The 20,733-nt window shown below is 49.0% G+C and overlaps 1 protein-coding gene across 1 annotated transcript in view; it reads right to left on the bottom strand.

The window, feature by feature from the left end:
* Positions 1-20,733, bottom strand: part of snx29 (sorting nexin 29) — a 48,332-nt gene that overhangs the window by 16,430 nt on the left and 11,169 nt on the right. The window contains exons 15-18 of the mRNA XM_047031983.1: positions 6,553-6,659; positions 2,106-2,222; positions 817-872; positions 154-235 (exon numbers count right to left, since the gene is read on the bottom strand). Coding sequence (XP_046887939.1) covers positions 154-235; positions 817-872; positions 2,106-2,222; positions 6,553-6,659 — 362 coding nt within the window. The remainder of the gene's footprint in view (positions 1-153; positions 236-816; positions 873-2,105; positions 2,223-6,552; positions 6,660-20,733) is intronic.

Genomic DNA, 20,733 nt, shown 5'->3' with positions numbered 1-20,733 from the left:
GAACAATGGTGGTGTTTCCATAGGGATCCATTACACTGAGAGACCCAGGAGAAGCAGAGTGTGGACCAGAATACAACCCATTAGCCATCCCCCTCTGCCAACAATGGTCTCCACACGTTGCCACACACACAAACACACACACACACACTTTACCTGGTAGACATGGTACGCATTAGCGGCTCGTCCTTGCAGGAAAACAGAGGGGATCCAAACGTTGATTAGAGCACGGTGTGCCCTGGAGGACACACAAACACAACCGCACAAGCTTTCAAGATGACTCCAAGGATATTGTACATCCATCCATCAATAAAGGTCAACTTACATTTGACTTTGATCCCAGTCTGCATACAAGTAAACATCATTCTAGTTAATATAATTCTAGTGAATGTCATACAAGTCAGTACTATACTCGTTTAAATTTGTTTCGAGTTGAACCCAACCAGTCAGTGTAGGTTTCCTTTCGAAAATAAATATGTCTTTTTGAGCTACGTTTCTGGGCAGGGGGTTAGAGTTGGGGCAAACTCTGCTTTTCAATATCTTTTCAGACAGACTTTTCAAGAAAAAGGGTAAAAGGAAGATATGGAAAGATTGTGGCTGAGGAAAGAGTGGGAGTTGGAGATATGTCAGGAAGCTGTCTGTCTGAGGTGATATCGGTGAGATTGGTCCAGATATAACAGAGTTATCGACTGTAGGTAGAACAGGCCTATGCTGATGGGACATACAGGCAGACAGAATGCGAAAATAAAAATACTACAGAGATTAAATGGGCAATATAGATAAAAATATATAAAGAGAGAGAGGGGAGGTTTTGCTTACGTTTCAAAGTCTGATAAACTAGGATCATCTGATGTCTGACTCAGGTCACCTGGAACCTGTACAATCAGGTGAGAGGAAGGAAGAGAGAGAAAGGGAAAGGAGGCAGAAAGTGAAGGACAGACAAAGAGAAGACAGTAGATAACAATAAACCGATAGGTAGATGGGGGGTTGAGAGAGACAAAGATGAACACAGATAAAGAGGGAAAGAGAGAGAGAGATAAAGAAAGAGAGAGAGAGATTGTTAGCAAAACAGATGCAGTTGACACTCAATTTCAATTCCTCCAGTGCTCTCCTCTCCCATCCTAGAGAGCAATGTGGTGAGGAGGCCAGGATGCAGAGGGTCTTGGAAAGAGCAAAACAGAGAGCGTCTGGAGGGGTGGAGGGGAACAGAGAGAGGCTCGAGAGGGGTGGAAGGGAACAGAGAGAGGGTTTGGAGGGGAACAGTGATGCTAGAAAACCAAGAAGTAGACACTGTGACATTACCCAGCTCAGTCGCCATGACCATCTCTAGACAGAGAGATGCACATACACGCACACACACATCAAAGTGGGATCCCTTGCAGCCACAGCTGAGTGAATGTGTCCATCTCTGCGGCTGGCGGCTGCATTCAAGGATCATCACCTATACTACTCCTCTGGGCTCCTCAGTCTCTAACTCCTAATTGGGTGGCTTGTATGTGTGTGTGTTTGCATGTGTGAGGGAGTGTGTGTCTCTGTGTTACCTGACTGGGGCTGTAAGGGATGCTGCTATAATCTGTGGGATCCCATAAATCCTCTCCACTGTGGACCACATGTAATTGTATATCCCACAATGATTACCTTACATCCTCTACAGTTCCCCATCACCAGCATCCAATGACCAAGACTAGACCTGGCCAGGCCAGCCAGTCCGGTCAGTCAGCTGGACAGTCACTCAGCCAACCAGCTAACTGGCCTGACGGCCAGCCAGCCAGCCAGATGGAGACAGGCACCTAGTTATGAGCCAGGACAGCTGGTCTGGAGAGCTGTGGAATAAGAGAGGCTATATCTGACTCCTAGGGCTGCCATGCATCAGTAGAGTAACCAAGGGTGATAGGGGAAAGAGAGGATGGGGGAAAGTAACGAAGGAGGTGAAAGAGGAGAGGAGGGGGCAGCGACTGGGTCCGGAGGGGGCGCCCACTTGGTGTGTGTGTGGTGGGAGGACAGGTTGCAGTATCATGAATCCTGTGTGACTGTGTGTCAGTATGTGAGATTGTAAGTGTTGCTTGTGAGTGTGAGTGTGTGTGTGTGTGTGTCGGGGGGTCACTCACCGGGCCTCTGAGGTCAATGAGCTCCTGTCTCATCTGGACAATGAGGTGGTCCTTAGCCATGAGAGAACGGTAAAGCCTCTCATTAAACTCAATCAGCTCCCCGTGCATCTCAGCCACCTGCAACACACACACACAGGTCAATATACAAGTTCCTAAACATGCGGACAGGGGCTGCTCACTACATACACCCAACATACACCCAACCTCCTATAGGTTTGCATCAGTGGAATACAGAGCTGGCTGTGCAGCATCCGGAAGGATCCAGAGATGTCGGAGGGATGACATCCCTACCTCCCTCCCAGCTGCCCTCAACCTTGATCAACCTGGACATGCTGATGATGGCCTCGTGTCTGCTCCGCCGCACCGCTCTGTGCGGTGTGCATGCAGGACTGGTTGCAGGTTGGTGTGTGTGTGTGTGTGCGGGGGACGGGGGGGGACGGATGTCTGTCACCGGTGTGCGTCAGGCCCAGTGAGCAGCAGTGACGGGCGAGACACACATTGTTCTGGGAACAGCAGGTGTCACAGCAGGTTAGAGAGCAGGCTGTCTGACAGGTGAATGATGTCACAGTTGGCACACCTGTCCTAAGTACTAGACCCGACACACAGCGGCGCGTACACACACTTGCAAGTACACACACACACACTCACAGTGGCTTGTTGTTCCACCACTACTACCAACAGCACCGGTCATGTCCCTACAGACAAAGTGGTGTCACCTTTGACAGCTCCCTTCTGGAGAACGCAGAGTCCCAATCACAATAGTTCCACAGGTTCCACACAGCCCTCTCAGAACCCACAGAACAGGGCTCGACATTCCCAGAATTTCCCTATGCCATCCAGCTAGTCATCACTCCTATTTATTTGCGCCAGCGGAACTCTCAAATTGGACATTAAAAAGACGGAATGAATTTGAAGCGTGAACAAATCCAATTAGTTCCCAGTGAGAGCGAGCTAATCAGTTTGTTATTCGCCAGGGCGGGCCGGACCTGCTGTCACATGGCACCCGTCATGTGTTGGGAGCCTCGCCATCGACCAGTGCTAATGCTAGCACTAGCAATTCAGTTCAACAGGCTCTCCTCTCCTCCATTCATTAATCGGCCGGCATTCACAAACAAATAGGTCGGCTGTTCTTAGCTGGGTGGCGGCAAAAGCACTCTCTACCTCTGCCGTACTCCCATTAAACCACATGGAAAACACGTTCTAGACGGTTCTTTACAGAGCGTGAATAATGAAAGGAGAAACGTGGACGTGGCTTGGAGGTAGTCCGTGAGTGAGTGACGACTACAATGAGCACCACCCAGTACCCACTTATCTCAACTCCGGCAGCGAACTGACGACCGAGGAGCTACAAGGGGATGTTCCAAAGAGACACTAATGCTTGGCGCATTTACAAGCCAATCACTGTAATAGATCTTCAGAAAGGTTGCTGCCTGAGCATGCACTGCTGTAGGCTTCTGATGCCATCGCCATCGCCCTCTCTCTCTCTCTCTCTCTCTCAGGGGAACTGCTGCCAGATAGTGCCTGCGCCTTTCACACTTCTGCCCTTCAAATGGAAATGTTCTCCACACTAATAATTCTATAACAACACGGTCTACTCTGCTTTCTCAACTTTGTTCTAATAGTGTACAATGATGCATAATAATCTCCATCCCCCCTCTTCCTCTCTCTCTCTCTCTCTCTCCTCTCCTCTCTCTCTCTCTCTCTCTCTCTCTCTCTCTCTCTCTCTCTCTCTCTCTCTCTCTCTCCTCTCTCTCTCTCTCTCTCTCTCCTCTCTCTCTCTCTCTCTCTCTCTCCTCTCTCTCTCCACCTCTTTGTCTCAGGATTTCCCTCCGTCTCTCTCGTTATCTCTCTGTGTGTCTCTCTCTTGAACACACTATCCCTGTCCTCTCTCCCACTCACACGATGACAGCTAGGATGAGCAGTATGAGTTGAGGTGGCCTGAATAGGGGATGTTCGGCATCAGCACAACTCCACAGCATGGCAGGACATGAGAGCGTCAGTCAGCCCTAACTGGACATGAAGCCGAGCGTGAGGGAGAGACAGAGAGGGAGAGTGTGTGGGTACACTGCCCCTCTAGAAACAGGATGTGACACAAGCATGCAGGGAGAGGGAGGGAGGGAGAGGGAGAGGGCGAGGGCGCGAGGGCGAGGGGAGGGAGGGGGAGGGAGGGAGGGAGGGAGGGAGGGAGGGAGGGGGAGGGAGGGAGGGAGGGAGGGAGGGAGGGAGGGAGGGAGGGAGGGAGGGAGGGAGGGAGGGAGGGGAGGGAGGGAGGGAGAGAGAGAGAGGGCGAGGGCGAAGGAGAGGGAGAGGGAGAGGGAACCAAGAGAAAACGGTCAACAGACAAAGAAATCTGTGGCTGTTGATGATTGTGTGTAACTGTTTGGAGTGCATGCGCTTGTCCGTGCAGTTGGTGGTGGGATGTGTAATAGTTGTGTGATCACTGTTGGATTATAAATGAGGAGGGAGATCAAAGAGAAGATCCTGGGATCCCACAGGAACCCCCGACCCCACATCTCTCTCTCCCTCCCTCTCTGTCTTACTGACACTCTCTCTCACTGTCTCTTTCTCACTATCTCTCTCTGTAGCTCCTTCTCTCTCAGTCTCTCAGTCTCTATCTCTCTCTCTCTCCTCTTTCTCTCTCTCTCTCTGTCCTTCTTCTGTGCACTCTCTTTTTCTGGTCCTCTATCTCTTCACTCTCCAGCCAGAAAGGGATTGGTCCATAAACCACTGTTGGGCTATCTCTTGTAATACTGCACCAAACAGAAACGCTCGCTACTTGCATAAGAACACAAACACACACACACAAGCATGTCAGTGTAGTAGCAATACCCTAATCTTCACATCCTTTAACTCTCAACAACACTCTGGAACGCTCCACAACACTCTGGAACGCTCCACAACACTCTAGAACGCTCCACAACACTCTAGAACACCACTCCAAAAAGCAGGAGAATAAATGTGGATTTCCACTTATAACTGAGATGGAGAGAGATTACAAAATCAGGGTAGGTAGGGAAAAAAAGAAGAAGAAAGAGGAGGGAAAGATAAAGAAAGGAGGAAGAGTAGAAGGTAGAAAAGTATAGTGAGTTTGTGGGGAGCGGGAGACAAAGGGAGGGAGGGAGGGAGGGAGGGAGGGAGGGAGGGAGGGAGGGAGGGAGGGAGGGAGGGAGGGAGAGGAGGTGGAGGTAAAAGGAAGGACTGCAGTTGAGAGATGAGAGGGAGGTGGTGAAAGAGAGCAAGAGAAGGAGGGAAGGAGGTGGAGGTGTTGGGGCAGGGGTGAGCTGTGTGGTGCGCTGAGGGGTGAACAGAGTTTAATCCGAGATGCATGACAGCCTATGTCCTCGCACAACATACAACAGCAGCTGACCCTGAAGGAACATCTATTATCTTCTACCATGCACACACAGATATGCACACACACACACACACACACACACACCCACACACACACACAGTACGGTGTATTGATCAACAAGAAGAGAGGATGAACACGCGCATGCACACACACAAAGACAAAGAATTACTCACACACAGACCCACTCACTGCTTTCCATACATCGAGTTGCATAAGTATGACATCCTATAAATATCATTAGGGGCTTATGTGATGACAGCTGTACGTCAGAGCTGAGTGTGGATGTGTAGGATGTTTTGGCTACTCGTTATGATCAGTGACCTATGCACTTTTGTAAAGCTCTCTTTTGGAAGTCGCGTTGGATCAAAGTGTCTGCTAAATGCATAAATGTAAATGTATGTAGGAGCCCGTGTGGAGCCTATCCCTGGAACGATTATGAACACACACTATCTAATAACAACTCTCCTGACACTTTACCAACGCCAAACAAAACCATCAAACTTTATTAGATGTTTTCTGCTACAGACACGCGTCCTCCTACCCTCCAGACATCATGCATAATAAAACCCAACAACAACAAACAGATATGGCTAGCTAGCAGCTAATGCTGTCAGGCTCCCTGGCCTGGCCCAGATGACCTGCGGAGACCAGTCAGCCAAGGACATGAGACAGAACGGTAGCTTCAACAGGAACGTTTAAATAAAGCTATCAAGGCGTTGACCCGGGATTTACAGAGGGACATGTTAGAGGGGTTCCCTAGCGAGACTGACAGCTAAGCAAATGAGAACATCAATAAGTAAATAACATGAAATATACATAAACACACATGCGCATGAATAAGTGAGGGGATAGTTTTTCCAAACACCAGCGGAATTATTTCTTATTAAAGAAATATAAAATGAGTCATGCATTATTCATGATCCCGGCAGCCTCATTAGAATATAGACACAGTGTTTCCTGCCCAGGCTGCTGGCAGTACTGACATCAGGAGAAAGATAGCACATGATTGGCGGGGAAGCCAAGAAAACCTCAATGCACAACTCTGATTGGACCATTTTATTCAAGTAAAGGATGCTAGGCAGGCAAACTCACCTCGATGAGTTTGCGTTCATAGCTGGCGGCCAGCTCCTCAATGTCCCCCATCGACCTGTTCTGAGGGGTCGGGGGGGGGCTCTCACTGGGCCTCAACATTGGCAGAGCTGGGTGGAGAGAGAGAGAAGGGGGAGATGGAGGGAACCGAGAGAGAAAGTGAGAGAGAAAGAGAAGGAAGGGGAAGAGGGAGAGAGAGAGGGGGAACAGGCAGATACTACTGTTACTTGGGTAAGAAAGAGCAGTGCAAGCAGGTTAAATATCATTAGAACACAGCACACTACTCAGGTGAGAATCTGCAGTTGTTTGATGGTAGATGCAATAGGACCTCTAATTGTCTGCTGAAGACAGTAGAGAAGAGCGAGCGTGCACACACACACCGTCTTGTCTCAGCGGGGGGGAGAGGAGCCAGTGCTATTACATGTCTCGCAAGAGGCGGTAAACAAGTATTTATGAGAGCCATTTTCTTTAATTACACTGATTCACTTTCAAAAGCTGACTTTCTCAAAACTTCCTCGGTACTTTGTCAAAGAGACAAACTCCAGTGTTCTGTCCTCACATAATCCCAGTGAGGGTGGCCGTGTGGGGAGACAGTTCTTTATTGGAGGCTAGCTGGGTAACATGGTCCCAGGCAGGCCTACAGCGCTCATAAACCAACACGGTTTAATCAGGTTTAGATACAACACTGGAATGCACAGGAAGTTAAGTCTAGCGTTCACAGAAAGGGGAGGATGGAGTTTCCAAAATACATTCATTTTTAAGTGTCATACCAATTCTAGACAGAAACTAGCTGACAAAATACAATAACTGAGGAGATGGGAGGAATAACATATTTCTTATTGAACATAAAAACAGTGCGTGTGTGGATCTAGAGGGGGCAGAAGTGACAGAGAGAGGACATGACGATGTGGACCATGTTCAACAAAGCTGTTCCTCTGAGACTCACTGTCTGAGGAGCCCACTGATAGGAGAAAGGGGGATGAAGTCAATCAACACACACACACACACACACACATATACACACACACCCTTTAAAGAACAGCATCCACACATCATTATCCGGCCTCCTCCACTGAGCCCTGTGCCACAGCAATCCCCTGGCTTATCTTCCCGCTTCCAATAGAAACGCCTTTCTCCTGCACTTTCTGTTCCCTCTCACCCTCACACACACACACACACACACACAGATACACACAACGCTCAGGATGGAAGCTGATAGTCTACACGTCACACGCGCACACAGGATTGCTGACAGCTACTTCCCTGTGCACTTCTAATTTGCCTCAGCTCGGAGTTTTTCACTTAAACTAGCGTTTCTGTTGCCTGACAGTGATAGGGTCTTAAAAATGTAACACACACAGCGAACACACACACAATGTACGCAGAACACATGTGTTGGTGTCTGCGTTTCCGACAGAAAGGGAGATGGGGGAAAAATACAGAGATGGAGAGGCAGATGTTAGAAACTCTTAAGAAACCGGGAAAGCAGCTGGCCTGTAAAAACGGAACTAACTGAGCAGTAATTTGAGCAGCTGTCTGTCTGCTAGGGTGTGTGTGTTGTGTGTATGTTGTGTGTATGTGTGTGTGTAGCAACATTACTGTACTCCAAGCATTTCCAGATATCCTCAGTTTCCAGTTGACTAGGCAGAATTTCTCACAGCAAAGGCTGCTAATGATGTGACTCCTCAGTTTGTGCGTGTGTGTGGGTGTGTGTGTACGTGTCTCATAATGAGCCTCTTCAGCAAGGGTCTTCCTCTAAAACTGAAGAGGAGGAGGCAAGAATGTCTATCGATACAAGGAGCTGAATCCTCCACAACACCCCTCAACAGGGACACAATCCTCCACAACACATTTACACAAGTGGCACATTCCTCCACAACACCCCTCATCACATTTACACAGAGGACACAATCAAACAAAACACCATTGCCTCTGAGACATCAGAGAATAGGAGGTAAGTAGTTCGCCATGTAACCTAAAGTACCTTTTAGGAGGAAGGGAACATGACATCACAGGACACAGTTCTCTCCAAAAGAGGGGTGAACCCAGAGGAACCGAGTTCGAGGAGAACCTTCATGAATAATTACAAGGAAACTAGGACCTGAGGACGGGCCTTAGTTCTCGGCTAAATACTCTGGAACTCCCTGCTGTGTGTGTGTGAGGGAGAAAGAGAGATTCAGAAAGGGGGTGGAGACAGCCAAAGAGAGAGATCCAGTAGAGAGAGTGAAAGAAAGAGAGAGGCATGGGGACTGAAAGAGTTTTACAAAACTGATAAAACAACAATAGAACAGTCCTGAAGCCCACCGCCCTTTTCCTACTAACTCTTTCTCATGCCTATGTGTGTGTGTGTGTGTGTGTGGTGTGTGTGTGTGTGTGCGGGTGTGTTACAGACAGATTAGCCGTCTCTGTAGCAGGGCCTTCTCCGGGGCATCCAGAGCAGCTGCAGCAGCAGAGGCATCCAGAGCACGTAGGCATGGACCAGCCAGGCTACTCTGCCACAGAGCACGTAGGCATGGACCAGCCAGGCTACTCTGCCACAGAGCACGTAGGCATGGACCAGCCAGGCTACTCTGCCACAGAGCACGTAGGCATGGACCAGCCAGGCTACTCTGCCACAGAGCACGTAGGCATGGACCAGCCAGGCCGCTCTGCCACAGAGCACGTAGGCATGGACCAGCCAGGCTACTCTGCCACAGAGCACGTAGGCATGGACCAGCCAGGCCGCTCTGCCACAGAGCACGTAGGCATGGACCAGCCAGGCCGCTCTGCCACAGAGCACGTAAGCGTGGACCAGCCAGGCTACTCTGCCACAGAGCACGTAGGCATGGACCAGCCAGGCCGCTCTGCCACAGAGCACGTAGGCATGGACCAGCCAGGCTACTCTGCCACAGAGCACGTAGGCATGGACCAGCCAGGCCGCTCTGCCACAGAGCACGTAGGCATGGACCAGCCAGGCCACTCTGCCACAGAGCACGTAGGCATGGACCAGCCAGGCCGCTCTGCCACAGAGCACGTAGGCATGGACCAGCCAGGCCGCTCTGCCACAGAGCACGTAGGCATGGACCAGCCAGGCCGCTCTGCCACAGAGCACGTAAGCGTGGACCAGCCAGGCTACTCTGCCACAGAGCACGTAGGCATGGACCAGCCAGGCCGCTCTGCCACAGAGCACGTAGGCATGGACCAGCCAGGCTACTCTGCCACAGAGCACGTAGGCATGGACCAGCCAGGCCGCTCTGCCACAGAGCACGTAGGCATGGACCAGCCAGGCCACTCTGCCACAGAGCACGTAGGCATGGACCAGCCAGGCCGCTCTGCCACAGAGCACGTAGGCATGGACCAGCCAGGCCGCTCTGCCACAGAGCACGTAGGCATGGACCAGCCAGGCCGCTCTGCCACAGAGCACGTAGGCATGGACCAGCCAGGCCGCTCTGCCACAGAGCACGTAGGCATGGACCAGCCAGGCCGCTCTGCCACAGAGCACGTAGGCATGGACCAGCCAGGCCGCTCTGCCACAGAGCACGTAGGCATGGACCAGCCAGGCCGCTCTGCCACAGAGCACGTAGGCATGGACCAGCCAGGCTACTCTGCCACAGAGCACGTAGGCATGGACCAGCCAGGCCGCTTTGCCACAGAGCACGTAGGCATGGACCAGCCAGGCTACTCTGCCACAGAGCACGTAGGCATGGACCAGCCAGGCTGCTCTGCCACAGAGCTGCCGACACACACACACACAGACGAACACTCAGGACAACCCAACCACCAGACCTTCTACAATTCTCTCCTGCGAATCTGTTCTCTCTGGGAAAACATGTGATTTTGTTAAATGGAGACTTACTGGTCAAATCTATAGTAAAGCACTGTCATGGCCTCAGGTTCTAGTTCCATGTTTTCAAATAGCAGCGCGGGGGCATCACCATGCTTTCAAAGAGGCCAGCAGAGAAGAACAGAGAACACACACAAACACATATCTTAGGATTCCAGAATTGAGTATGCATGAATGTAAGTGGGAACACACACCTAGAAGTGTAAGTGGAGCACGTACCCAAGCAGTCCACAGGGAGAAGACAGGAGATGCTGAGTTAATTAACATGTGGTAATCAGAAGGCAATCTTCCTTCATTTTCCAATCACATACAGCTCTGCATCTCCCATTCAGATAACAACAGTGTGTGTGAGGCTGTGTATGCGCATTAGTGTACGTGTATGTCAGGGTGTGTGTGTGTGTGTGTGCGTGTGTGTGTGGGTGTTTGTCTTATCGCTCCATCAGAGACTGTCTGCACTGATGGCGCCAAATTGAAGGAGTAGGCGAATCTGATCCACAGACGTGTAATCGCACACCAAACATCTCACACACAAATACACAAACACACACACAAAAAAAACAGGAAACAGTGGAGAAAGAGAGCTCAATTCCAAAAGCATTTTACAGTGTGTCCTCTGCTGTGAAACAGCAAGTCTCTGAAGGTGTGGAAAATCGCCATTCACTACGCTTTGATGACGGCGATCAATGCGTGTGTGTGTGTGTGTGTGTGTGCTAGTGTGTGTGTATGAGTGTATACATATGTGAGTGTGTGTGTGAGAGGTGTGAACACCAAACTATAGCCAAGCCTGTGAGACTGAGGTATTGATTGTTAGAAGGTAAAGCGGCTCATGGTATAGAACTCAGATTAGTGAATGTAGCTGGACACAGTGACAGCGTCACAATTCCTTTACAACTAATTTCTCCTGTAGTCAACAACTAGGGCAGAAGACTATCTGGTGGACAGGCAAACTAACCAATACTGTCAAACAACTCTGGGCCATTTCCAAAACCCAGGAACTGTACATTTACAATGTTTAAAGCTGTTTTTGCTTGTAGTCACTCACTAGTAAATAAGTGAGTCAACGTGAAAGTATTCAGGGGGGGGGGGGGGGGGGGGGGGGGCGGAGTGAAGGGTCCACTTGTTGCAGAAAGAATGGACACCATGAGTCTCTCCTCCCCTCGACATGAAGAGGTGCTTGACTGCTGTGAGCGTGCATGCACACGTGTAGTAAACTGCTCTGCAGCTCTCTTCTCCTACTGTTCACCTCACCCAGGGGCTGCCTGGCTGGCTGGCTGGGGGTATTGTTTGTTGTGCACCCCCCCACAGGTCCACACTGCTGCAGCACCAGGCACAACAAGGTTTGAGTGTTCCCTCTCCCTCTCCTCTCCCACTCCTCCTCACTGTACTCCCTCTCCATTCCTCCTCCTCCCTCTCCACTCCCCTCCTCACTCCACTCCCTCTCCACTCCCCCTCCTCCTCCCAGCAGCATCTCCAGACCAGCCCTGTGTGATCTCATCTTCATCTCACAGGCGGAGATCACACAAAGCCATCAGAAAAACAAGTTGTCAAAGATTTCTCTCGTCTGGAAACCTGATCTCAGCCCCTGGCTGGGTTCGTTCAGCTGAAACGCCCGAGAAAGCTACAGAATCAGCTCTCCAAAAAACTCAGAGTTGTGATATGTAGCGTGTACTCAGTGGGCAACATGTTGTGATTTGTTTTGAAAGGGGAGTAATTGTATTTGAGTAGAACTAGGTGGTTATTTTGAGATCCAGGTTCCTATTTAAAATGTTTATTATGGCCAGTGTGTATTATGGGAAATCCATCTCCTGTATTTATGACCTGAAGCTGATCTCTCCTGTTCTTCTGCTGGGTATCACTTGAGGGCTGAGAGAGAGGGGAGCGCTTCTGTGGTTTGTGCAAACGTGTGTGTCCTGTCAATGTCTGCTGACCATGTGTGAATGTGTGATTGTGTGTCTGTGAGTGTGTTCCATATGCTAGAATAGGGAAAACCTCATTATTCTCATGATCAAAGCAATTATTCAGAAGAAAAAAAAAAATGACCCAAAAATGTCTCAGCTGAACAACATCAGAGCTCATGGTGCTGCAGCCTATTAAAATGACTTATTAAGCATTCACACACACGCACACACACGCACTCTCTCTCGCTCTTTCTCCAATGAATTAGCATGTTCACACAAACAAATTTGCAAAGTGTTCAGTACACACAGTACACACAGCACTCCGCCGAGACACACTACACATAAACCTGACACAGATCCTGGATGCCAGGGTGCTCCCTCTCTCTCCCCACAACACACACACACCGTCTCACACACTAGGTCACCATGGAGCATATCAGGGGTAGGGTTGACATTTCTATGTCCCAGACCATGGCACGTGAACCTATCTCCAACTAGGTTTTGCAGAGGCTGATCTCTCCAGTGATGATCTACCAAGGGTCCAGAGTAGTGTCATCTGCATCTGCCATGCCCTCACCACTTAGCCAATGAGTAAATGCTGTCAGGTAAACAAACCCCCCCCCTCTCTCACCAGGAAGAGAGAGACATAAGTCTGCTGACAGTCTCCGCCTCCTCTCTAATTCCCTCTCTCCCTCCCTCTCTCTCTCCTTCCTTCCCTCCCCCTCTACCTCTCTCCCTCCCTCTACCTCTCTCCCTCCCTATCTCCCTCTCTCTATCTCTCTCTCCGCCTCTCTCTTTTTCTGTGGCCGCCTGTCGCCATGGCGTTGTTAATTGACTGCCATATTAAAAAGTCAATCTAATTACTTTTTGGTTATTGTGTTAATAGTCTGAGAGCTGTTAAAAAGGGCCCGGCATTGCCTTCCTCTTTCTACAGACTGAGAGCTAGAGAGAGAGAGAGACAGAGAGAGAGAGAGAGAGAGAGAGAGAGAGAGAGAGAGAGAGAGAGAGAGAGAGAGAGAGACAGGGAGAGAAAAAAGAGAGAGAGAGAGAGAGAGAGAGAGAGAGAGAGAGAGAGAGAGAGAGAGAGAGAGAGAGAGAGAGAGAGAGAGAGAGAGAGAGAGGGTGATAGAAAGTGAAGGAGAGAGCAGAGAGCTTTTTACACAGACAATTAATTTGCCTCTGCGGCGTCATTTAATGCAAGGCAGCAGATGACTAATGGCAAATGTTAAACTGGGTCAAATCAATTATTCCAACATCTAGCGTAGAAGACACACGCTTCTCCTTCAAACCCTTATATACATCAGAGACTACGCCCGCAAAAACACACCAGATTGCTAACACACACTCGATCACATATGGACAAGGCACAAAAACAGATAGGCCCGCTGGCTATAGTCTTTTCTGGGTACATATTCAGAGTAATTGAAATAAAGTTGTGATGGAAATATTCTGGGACCATATCCGAAGTGCTGGTAGTAATTGACATATGCTGCTGTTGTGCTGGGGGACTGAGCCTTGGTCTACTGTCTGTGGCCAACAGAAGACAGCTCTGCTGAAGCCGTGTGCATATCAAAAATTGATGTTCCCATCTGTTAGCTAGTCCAGACTGTCCAGGAGAGAGGAGGGTAGAGAGGAGAGCTTTCCTTCTTCCTCCTATCATTTTCAGAAGTTCCAATGAGGCTCCGTCATCACTCCTCTCTTTAACAGTAGATAAGAACAGTCCTTCCATTATGTATCAAACGAAATGTGCTCCCTCACTGATATAGAATGAAAGAGAGGCGAGTAACAGTGCTGAGGCATTCCATTAGCAAGTGTAATTTAGACCTTTCCTATTTTAAGGAGAGGGGGTGAGAGAGTGAAATGGAGAGAAAAAGAGGGAGGGGAAGAGGGGAGAGGAGAGGAGAGGAGAGAAAGAAAGAAAGAAAAAGAGAAGGGGAGAAAAGCTTGCTATCAGGACTGGCAGAGAAGGCTGTGTGCTATTCAGATGTTATCACCAGGCTATTATGACAGTGAGAGAAGACAAGGAGTGTCTCTCTCTTTCTCTCTCATACACACCCAAACTGCTCAAGAGGAAGTCCACACTGGACAGGGTCAGAGCCTCCCAGAGAACACTAAGCACATTTACGGCCATCCAACACACATTACCACTCAACACACACACACGTGTTTATCTCTGTGTGTGTGTGTGTTCAGGGGGGGGCATCACATTGTGCATCACTCATTATTACCATCATTAACTGAAAATCCTTCACTATATCTAGTGTCCTTTCCTCTAGCTCTCTCTCCCTTTCTGACAGGCAGACCGACAGACACACAACTTAAAGTGAACAGTAGCACACGATATAGGTTGACATCTCCTTTTATAATAAGAACCTTTTGGTCTTTTGTCTTTGTGCAAATAAATAATGTATAATCAGAAATGACACACACCACTGCCTTTCTATGGTCTACGGAACAAAGACCTGCTTTAATTGAGAGATCCACGAGAGGAGAGAAAGAACAGGATGAGAACAGGTGAAGGAGGAAAGGCAAAAGAAACGTTCATTGCCGTAGAGAAGAAAAAGCGGGAGAGCAGTAATGAAGAGGAGAGAGGAGGAGAAAAGGAGAGAAGAGAGGAGGAGAAAAGGAGAGAAGAGAGAGGAGGAGAAAAGGAGAGAAGAGTCGAGGAGAGAGGAGAAGCGGAGAAAAAAGAGAGGCGAGGAGAGGAGGAGGAGGAGGAGTAGAGAAAAAGAAGAAGAGAGCAGAGGCAGGACACAGAGGAGGAGTGATTGGTCTGAGTGTCTATCATCAGTGTCATTAGTCAGTGCTAGTGTTCCATGTCTGGTGACAGTGTTCTGGTGGGGCGGGCGGCTGGTCTACAAGGTCAGCAACACAGCTTCATGTTACTCCAGACCATTAAACAGTGGACATCTCATTTGGGAGCAGGCTGTAACAGTACATCTACATTACGGAGAGATGTCAGTGGCTCTCTGATCTCTGCCCTCTCACTCGCTCGGCCAATCAGGACAGAGCACAGAGGGCACCATGGAAACACTGCCATCTACGGGTTTGCATTTGGACGAGAGGCATCTGGGACATTTGGAAGACCCAAATGTAAACACTCAAAAGTTTTAATGGTTTAATTGTCCCAGAATGATTTTATATGTTTATAAGACCATGAGTCACCTGTTCTTCATTCAGCGGCACTAATCTAAAAACACTTAGATGAGACGCAACTGGAGACACACATGGGGTTGAGATAAGCAATCCACTTCAAGTAAACACAGCCAATTAGCCAGGTTATCATAGGTACAATAAGACAAATGTGTTTGAACAGAGGCTTAGAGTTCAGCTAGAATAACACACAAACATCTTGATGAATATGGGGCCTAACCAGGGTGCAGCACAGCAGCATGGAGATGAGACATTAGTCTGCTATCAGACATGAAAGGCCTGTTAGATGGTAGACAGGGACAGAGGGTGTTCCTGTCATTACTCGAGATAACTAGTTTAATCACCATTGATCCTCGCATACTCCTCCTCACAAATACCCTCTCTCCTGCCTCCCCTCCCCAGCATCCCCCTCCCCAGCATCCCCCTTCCTCCCCCTCCCCAGCATCCCCCTCCCTCCCCCTCCCCAGCATCCCCCTTCCTCCCCCTCCCCAGCATCTCCCTCCCTCCCCCTCCCCTCATGTTCCATATTTCAATCAGAGATCCACTTCCTTTCAGAAGCATTTTGGACAAGCCCTAACAAGTTAACTTCCTTACTTTGGTTTAGACTTTAGAGGATAAGAGGTATAATCTTTAGTAGTTTATTCTTAATCCCAGTTAAAAGAGTCTGCAGAGATGGAGATGTTCTCTACGGTGTCAAATAAATCCACTCTCCTCATCTGTAATAAAACAAAACCCTGCTTGACGTTTAAACCAAAGATCTTGGCTACATGTCAAGACAACCAACAATAATCTCAATCTAAATTCAGAAAAAATTTCCGAAGATAATGCTGTAGAGACGTCAGGTTCTACACGATAATCCATTATGTAGATTAAATAATAATCTCTTTGGGGTAAATTGATAGAGGGAAACAAATCAAAGCCAGAAAATAAGATTACAAATCAACCAGAACCACTGTAAAGAGCACAGCCTCTACCCTGAGAGGATCACCAAACCCCATAGTGACAGAAACAAGGGGCTCCATCGGGATCCAGCTTCCTGACTGGTGGTCTCCTCCCAGCCAGGCCCTCCATGACACAACAGTACCTAATCCATATGGAGCTCTGACCTGCCCAGCTCCTGAAAGCACTGCATTTGAGGAGGAGGAGGAGGGGGAGGGGCACTTTAACGAGTGCACCAGTCCTCTGAAGTCGGATGAGAGAGAGAGAGAGGGGGAGAGAGAGAGAGGGGGAGAAAGAGAGAGAGAGCGCGCGATGGACAGGTGGAGGCTGTATCTCGAAGGAGAGGATGGAAGACAGAATGAGAGGAAGTGGAGAACAGAGAGGAGAGGAAGCCTGTTCCCGGCAGCCCGATGGCTTCCTGAGTGGAGATGTGAACGTGTGAGGGGAAGCTAGTTGACAGGCTGGAATCCCTTCTGGCAGCACCCCCCTTTAACCTCCCTCCCTCTGAGCTTTCCACCCTCTCTCCAGTCCTCCCTCACAACCTCAAACACTTGGATGTTTTGATCCACCTCTTCCTACATCTCTCTCTCTCCCGAGCGAAACACCCCAAGCCCGCTGGTCATTGAACAAACACATAATAAGGAGGATTAACTTGTTTATCGTTATCACAGCACACATGAACAGACTCTCTACCTTTAGTCATGGACCAGGACGGTACAACCTGCTTCCAAGCTGCTTCATAGCTTAGGGAAACATCTTTCTGAAGATTCTGTAGCCAGACAGGAGTTTACCCGAGGCCAGTGTCAGAGTGGAGATCATTCTTATCACAGGCCTTCAATGACAAACCTCCAGGTACACAACTGTTGATAACCATCTTGTGAGGCGCACACACATACGCGTATACACACGGTAGCACAACAAGGCACACATCAGTACACATACATCCCATTCCGCCACATGCCAGACAGACTGATAAGAGTCCACCATTAGGAGACTAGCAGGATAGTCAGAGAGACTGGCCTCTTCTGTCGTTATCCCCTCCCTCCCATCATGCTCGCTCTCTCTCTCTCTCTCTCTCTCTCTCTCTCTCTCTCTCTCTCTCTCTCTCTCTCTCTCGTGGCCCACAGCAGCCCAGTTGGGCGTTGCAGCATGCTGATCAACTCTGATTAGTGTTGCCGCTGACGACAGCCGTGCCTGCACCGCGATGACATCACTAAGCCCCGGCCACCTGCAGCCGTTGTGCCCGTGAGGGTGACGTCTCAGCTCGGGAGCCCTGAGGAGAGCATCGGAAGCTGGCCACAGGTGACGATAAATACAGCTGCTGTGGTGATTAAAAAAACACCCCTCACAGCGCGCGCACACACACACACACACACACACACCTCCGCCCAATGACTTTGTGACAATGACAAAAACAAGTGTAGCAGCAAACATTTAATCAGGCACTTGAGCTCTTTCCCTTTCACCTCTCTATGCCCTCTCCCTCCCCTCCCTTCCTCACCCACCTTCCCCCTTCTCTCTTCCTCCTGCCCCTCCTCTCCTCCTTCCTATTGGTCTCTCTCCCCCCCATCCACTCCCTCACTCTCTCTCTCACCCTTTCCTGAATATCAATGTGTTATCAATGTGGTTAGCCATGCGCTAAATGACTGATACAGGACAGGTTCCTCTGACTGCGACCAGATGTAATCACTCCTTTGCGTGTGTGTGTGCCTGTGCACGCGTGTGTGTCCTCATTGGGTCATGTTTGCTGAACCAGTTCCAGATGAGTGTGTGAACAGGCAAATAGAGGCTGGATCGAGGGTGGACAGAGAGGAAGTGAGAAGGGGGGGGTGGGGGGGGTGAGGGAGGAGTTTGTGGAGAGAAGTGAGATAGAGTGGTGGGGGTCGGCACTAACCAGAAGCGCAAAAGGTACTCCAAGTACAACCATGGCTCTAGGGCACCAATGTATATGTGTGTGTGTAGCCACAACCTTCTCACACTAATTGTGTCGCACTAAAACCAACACACACTGTCCTGTGGTTCACATACTCCCTCCAGCCCAGCTCTCCTTCCGCTCCTCATTCTCTGCTTCATTTTCCTCTTCATACACACCTCCCTCCGCTGACCTCAACCACCCCAAGTTCTGAGCTATCGTCCTGAGCAGGTTGGGGGGGATATATAATGACACAGAGCTCAATCTGGCAACCTTGCCCCTTCACTGAAATGTTCATTAACACCGTACACAGTTTAGGTGATAACCCCAGCCCCCGAAAGATTCCCACCTGGACACACCCGTGGGGCAGGGGGGTCTCACACCTAGGTTCATACCCACCTTATGTTTTAATTAAGCAGCTCTCACACTCTGGGGGAAACCAACACACACAGTTTCATACAAACACACACACACACACACACAGCACTCCCCCCCCATCTACCCAAGTCAGAGACACACACAATCTGGGGGGCCAAACCGGTCGGAACGGTTCAATTACTTCCTTCTTGGTGACCCCTCCCTCATAGAGAATGTGTCTGATTGGACAGACAGTTGAGCTGTTTAGGTGTGTTGATTGATATATAGATGCATGGATAAATATATAAATAAATACTGAGGTCCTGATATTGAAACATGGTGACAAAGTTTGATGAATAACCCTCACACACGCACACAGGAGTCTACCCACACACACACAAACACACCTTGGTGTGGGCGTAAACAACCACCATCAGTTTAATCAAGAATCTCCACAGACACACACACCTCTTTGTGAGTAAACAACCCCCATCAATTTAATCAAGGATCTCCACAGATACACACCCTTACACACACCTTGCGTTTAATAAACACTTTCACCACCATCCTCATCCTTATCTCTATCCCCAGGACCTCAGATTAGCTATAAAAACAATAACCACATGAACACACACACAGGCACACACACACCTTCACACACACAATCACATACCTTCTGTTTAATAAACTCTCTCATATCCATGGACGTGACCACAGATAATACATAAACACTATAACCACATGAAAATACACACAAACATACAACGAACACTGGGTTAGCAAAACCCTTAGCAAAACCCAAAACGATTAGACAATCCAAAACCAGTTCTATTCTAAAGGGTCAGATCATCTTATGAGAGACGAGGTAGAACACTAATGACCTCTGACCTTTCCTGTCGTCATGTGCTTTTATCATCATGCACACACACACACACTTTATCACTTCTGTTTTCCCACTGGATTGTAATCACCCAAAGGTTCTTCCATTGGGACCAAAGAGGGTTGACCCAATTTCCTAAGATTGTCTGTGACCATGGCAACACCTTCAACCAAATGGTAAGCCCCCCTCATCCAGGGCTAGTTATCTCTGAACCGTTACATCGCCTGAACAACACACACAACCTTAAGCACACACACATTAACAGACAGTGCAAAAGTCTAAGGCACTCAATAGTTTTTACATAATATTGTCTCAAGTATTTAAACAAGTTGTGTTCTGTATTTGTGCAGCAGAATCAAAGTGCAAGTTGGGAAACATTTGGTTTCATGTCATTATTTCTTAAAGCGTTTTTGCTTTACTAATATAATTATTATTTTATTTATGCCTAAGACTTTTGTACAGTACTGTGTGTCACTGATAAAAGGGAACATCCAGATGAAAACATGAACTTGCATGGAGAGAACAAGAGAGACAGCTTCAGAGGCAAAGCATGAGAGAGAAGAGGCTCGATTTAGTGTGTGTGCGCGTGTTCAGAATGTACTTGTGTGCATGTTTGTGTGTGTGTGTTCGAGTGTGTGTGTGGGTGCGTGTGTGTGTGTGTGTGTGTGTGGGTATGCGTGCGTGCGTGTGTGTGTGCATGTTCGTGTGTGTGCGCGTGTGTATGTGCGTGTGTGTGTGTGTGTGTGTGTGCATGCGTTCAGAGCCTGGGGACCATTCAGGAGTTCTCACCAGGGGAGCAGCAGCTGTATCATTAGAGGGCCTTCAAAAGGCTGCTCACTGACAAGACATGAAGCAGGCCTGTGTTGTACGTTTGTGTAGCCATTCAGCGCGCCACACACACACACTCATCCCTTTCAGCAGCAACTCAACATCAAAGAGTGATGGAGCATGGCACATCATTAGCCAGAGACACAGAAGGAATGAGGAAGACGTCATGTACAGTAGATGTGGAGGCCTGTGTCAGTTCAGAGAGAGAAACGCAAGCACAGAGTAGACATTCTGACACGCTGAGTGAGAAGGTAAATTGGCACATTTACATGAGACGCCTCAGTGTTTACACTGCAGGGTCACCGGGAACTAAACGGATGCCCCAGACAGCGGAGGGTTCCAGAACCATCGCCAGCCTCCAGGGCTCTGCAGCATCTCTGACACGTCCATTGTG

This window comes from Hypomesus transpacificus, chromosome 13, assembly GCF_021917145.1.
Source record: "Hypomesus transpacificus isolate Combined female chromosome 13, fHypTra1, whole genome shotgun sequence".
Lineage (NCBI taxonomy): Eukaryota > Metazoa > Chordata > Actinopteri > Osmeriformes > Osmeridae > Hypomesus > Hypomesus transpacificus.
The sequence above is the reverse complement of the archived record's forward strand: the minus strand, read 5'-3'. Positions and strand labels throughout refer to the sequence as shown.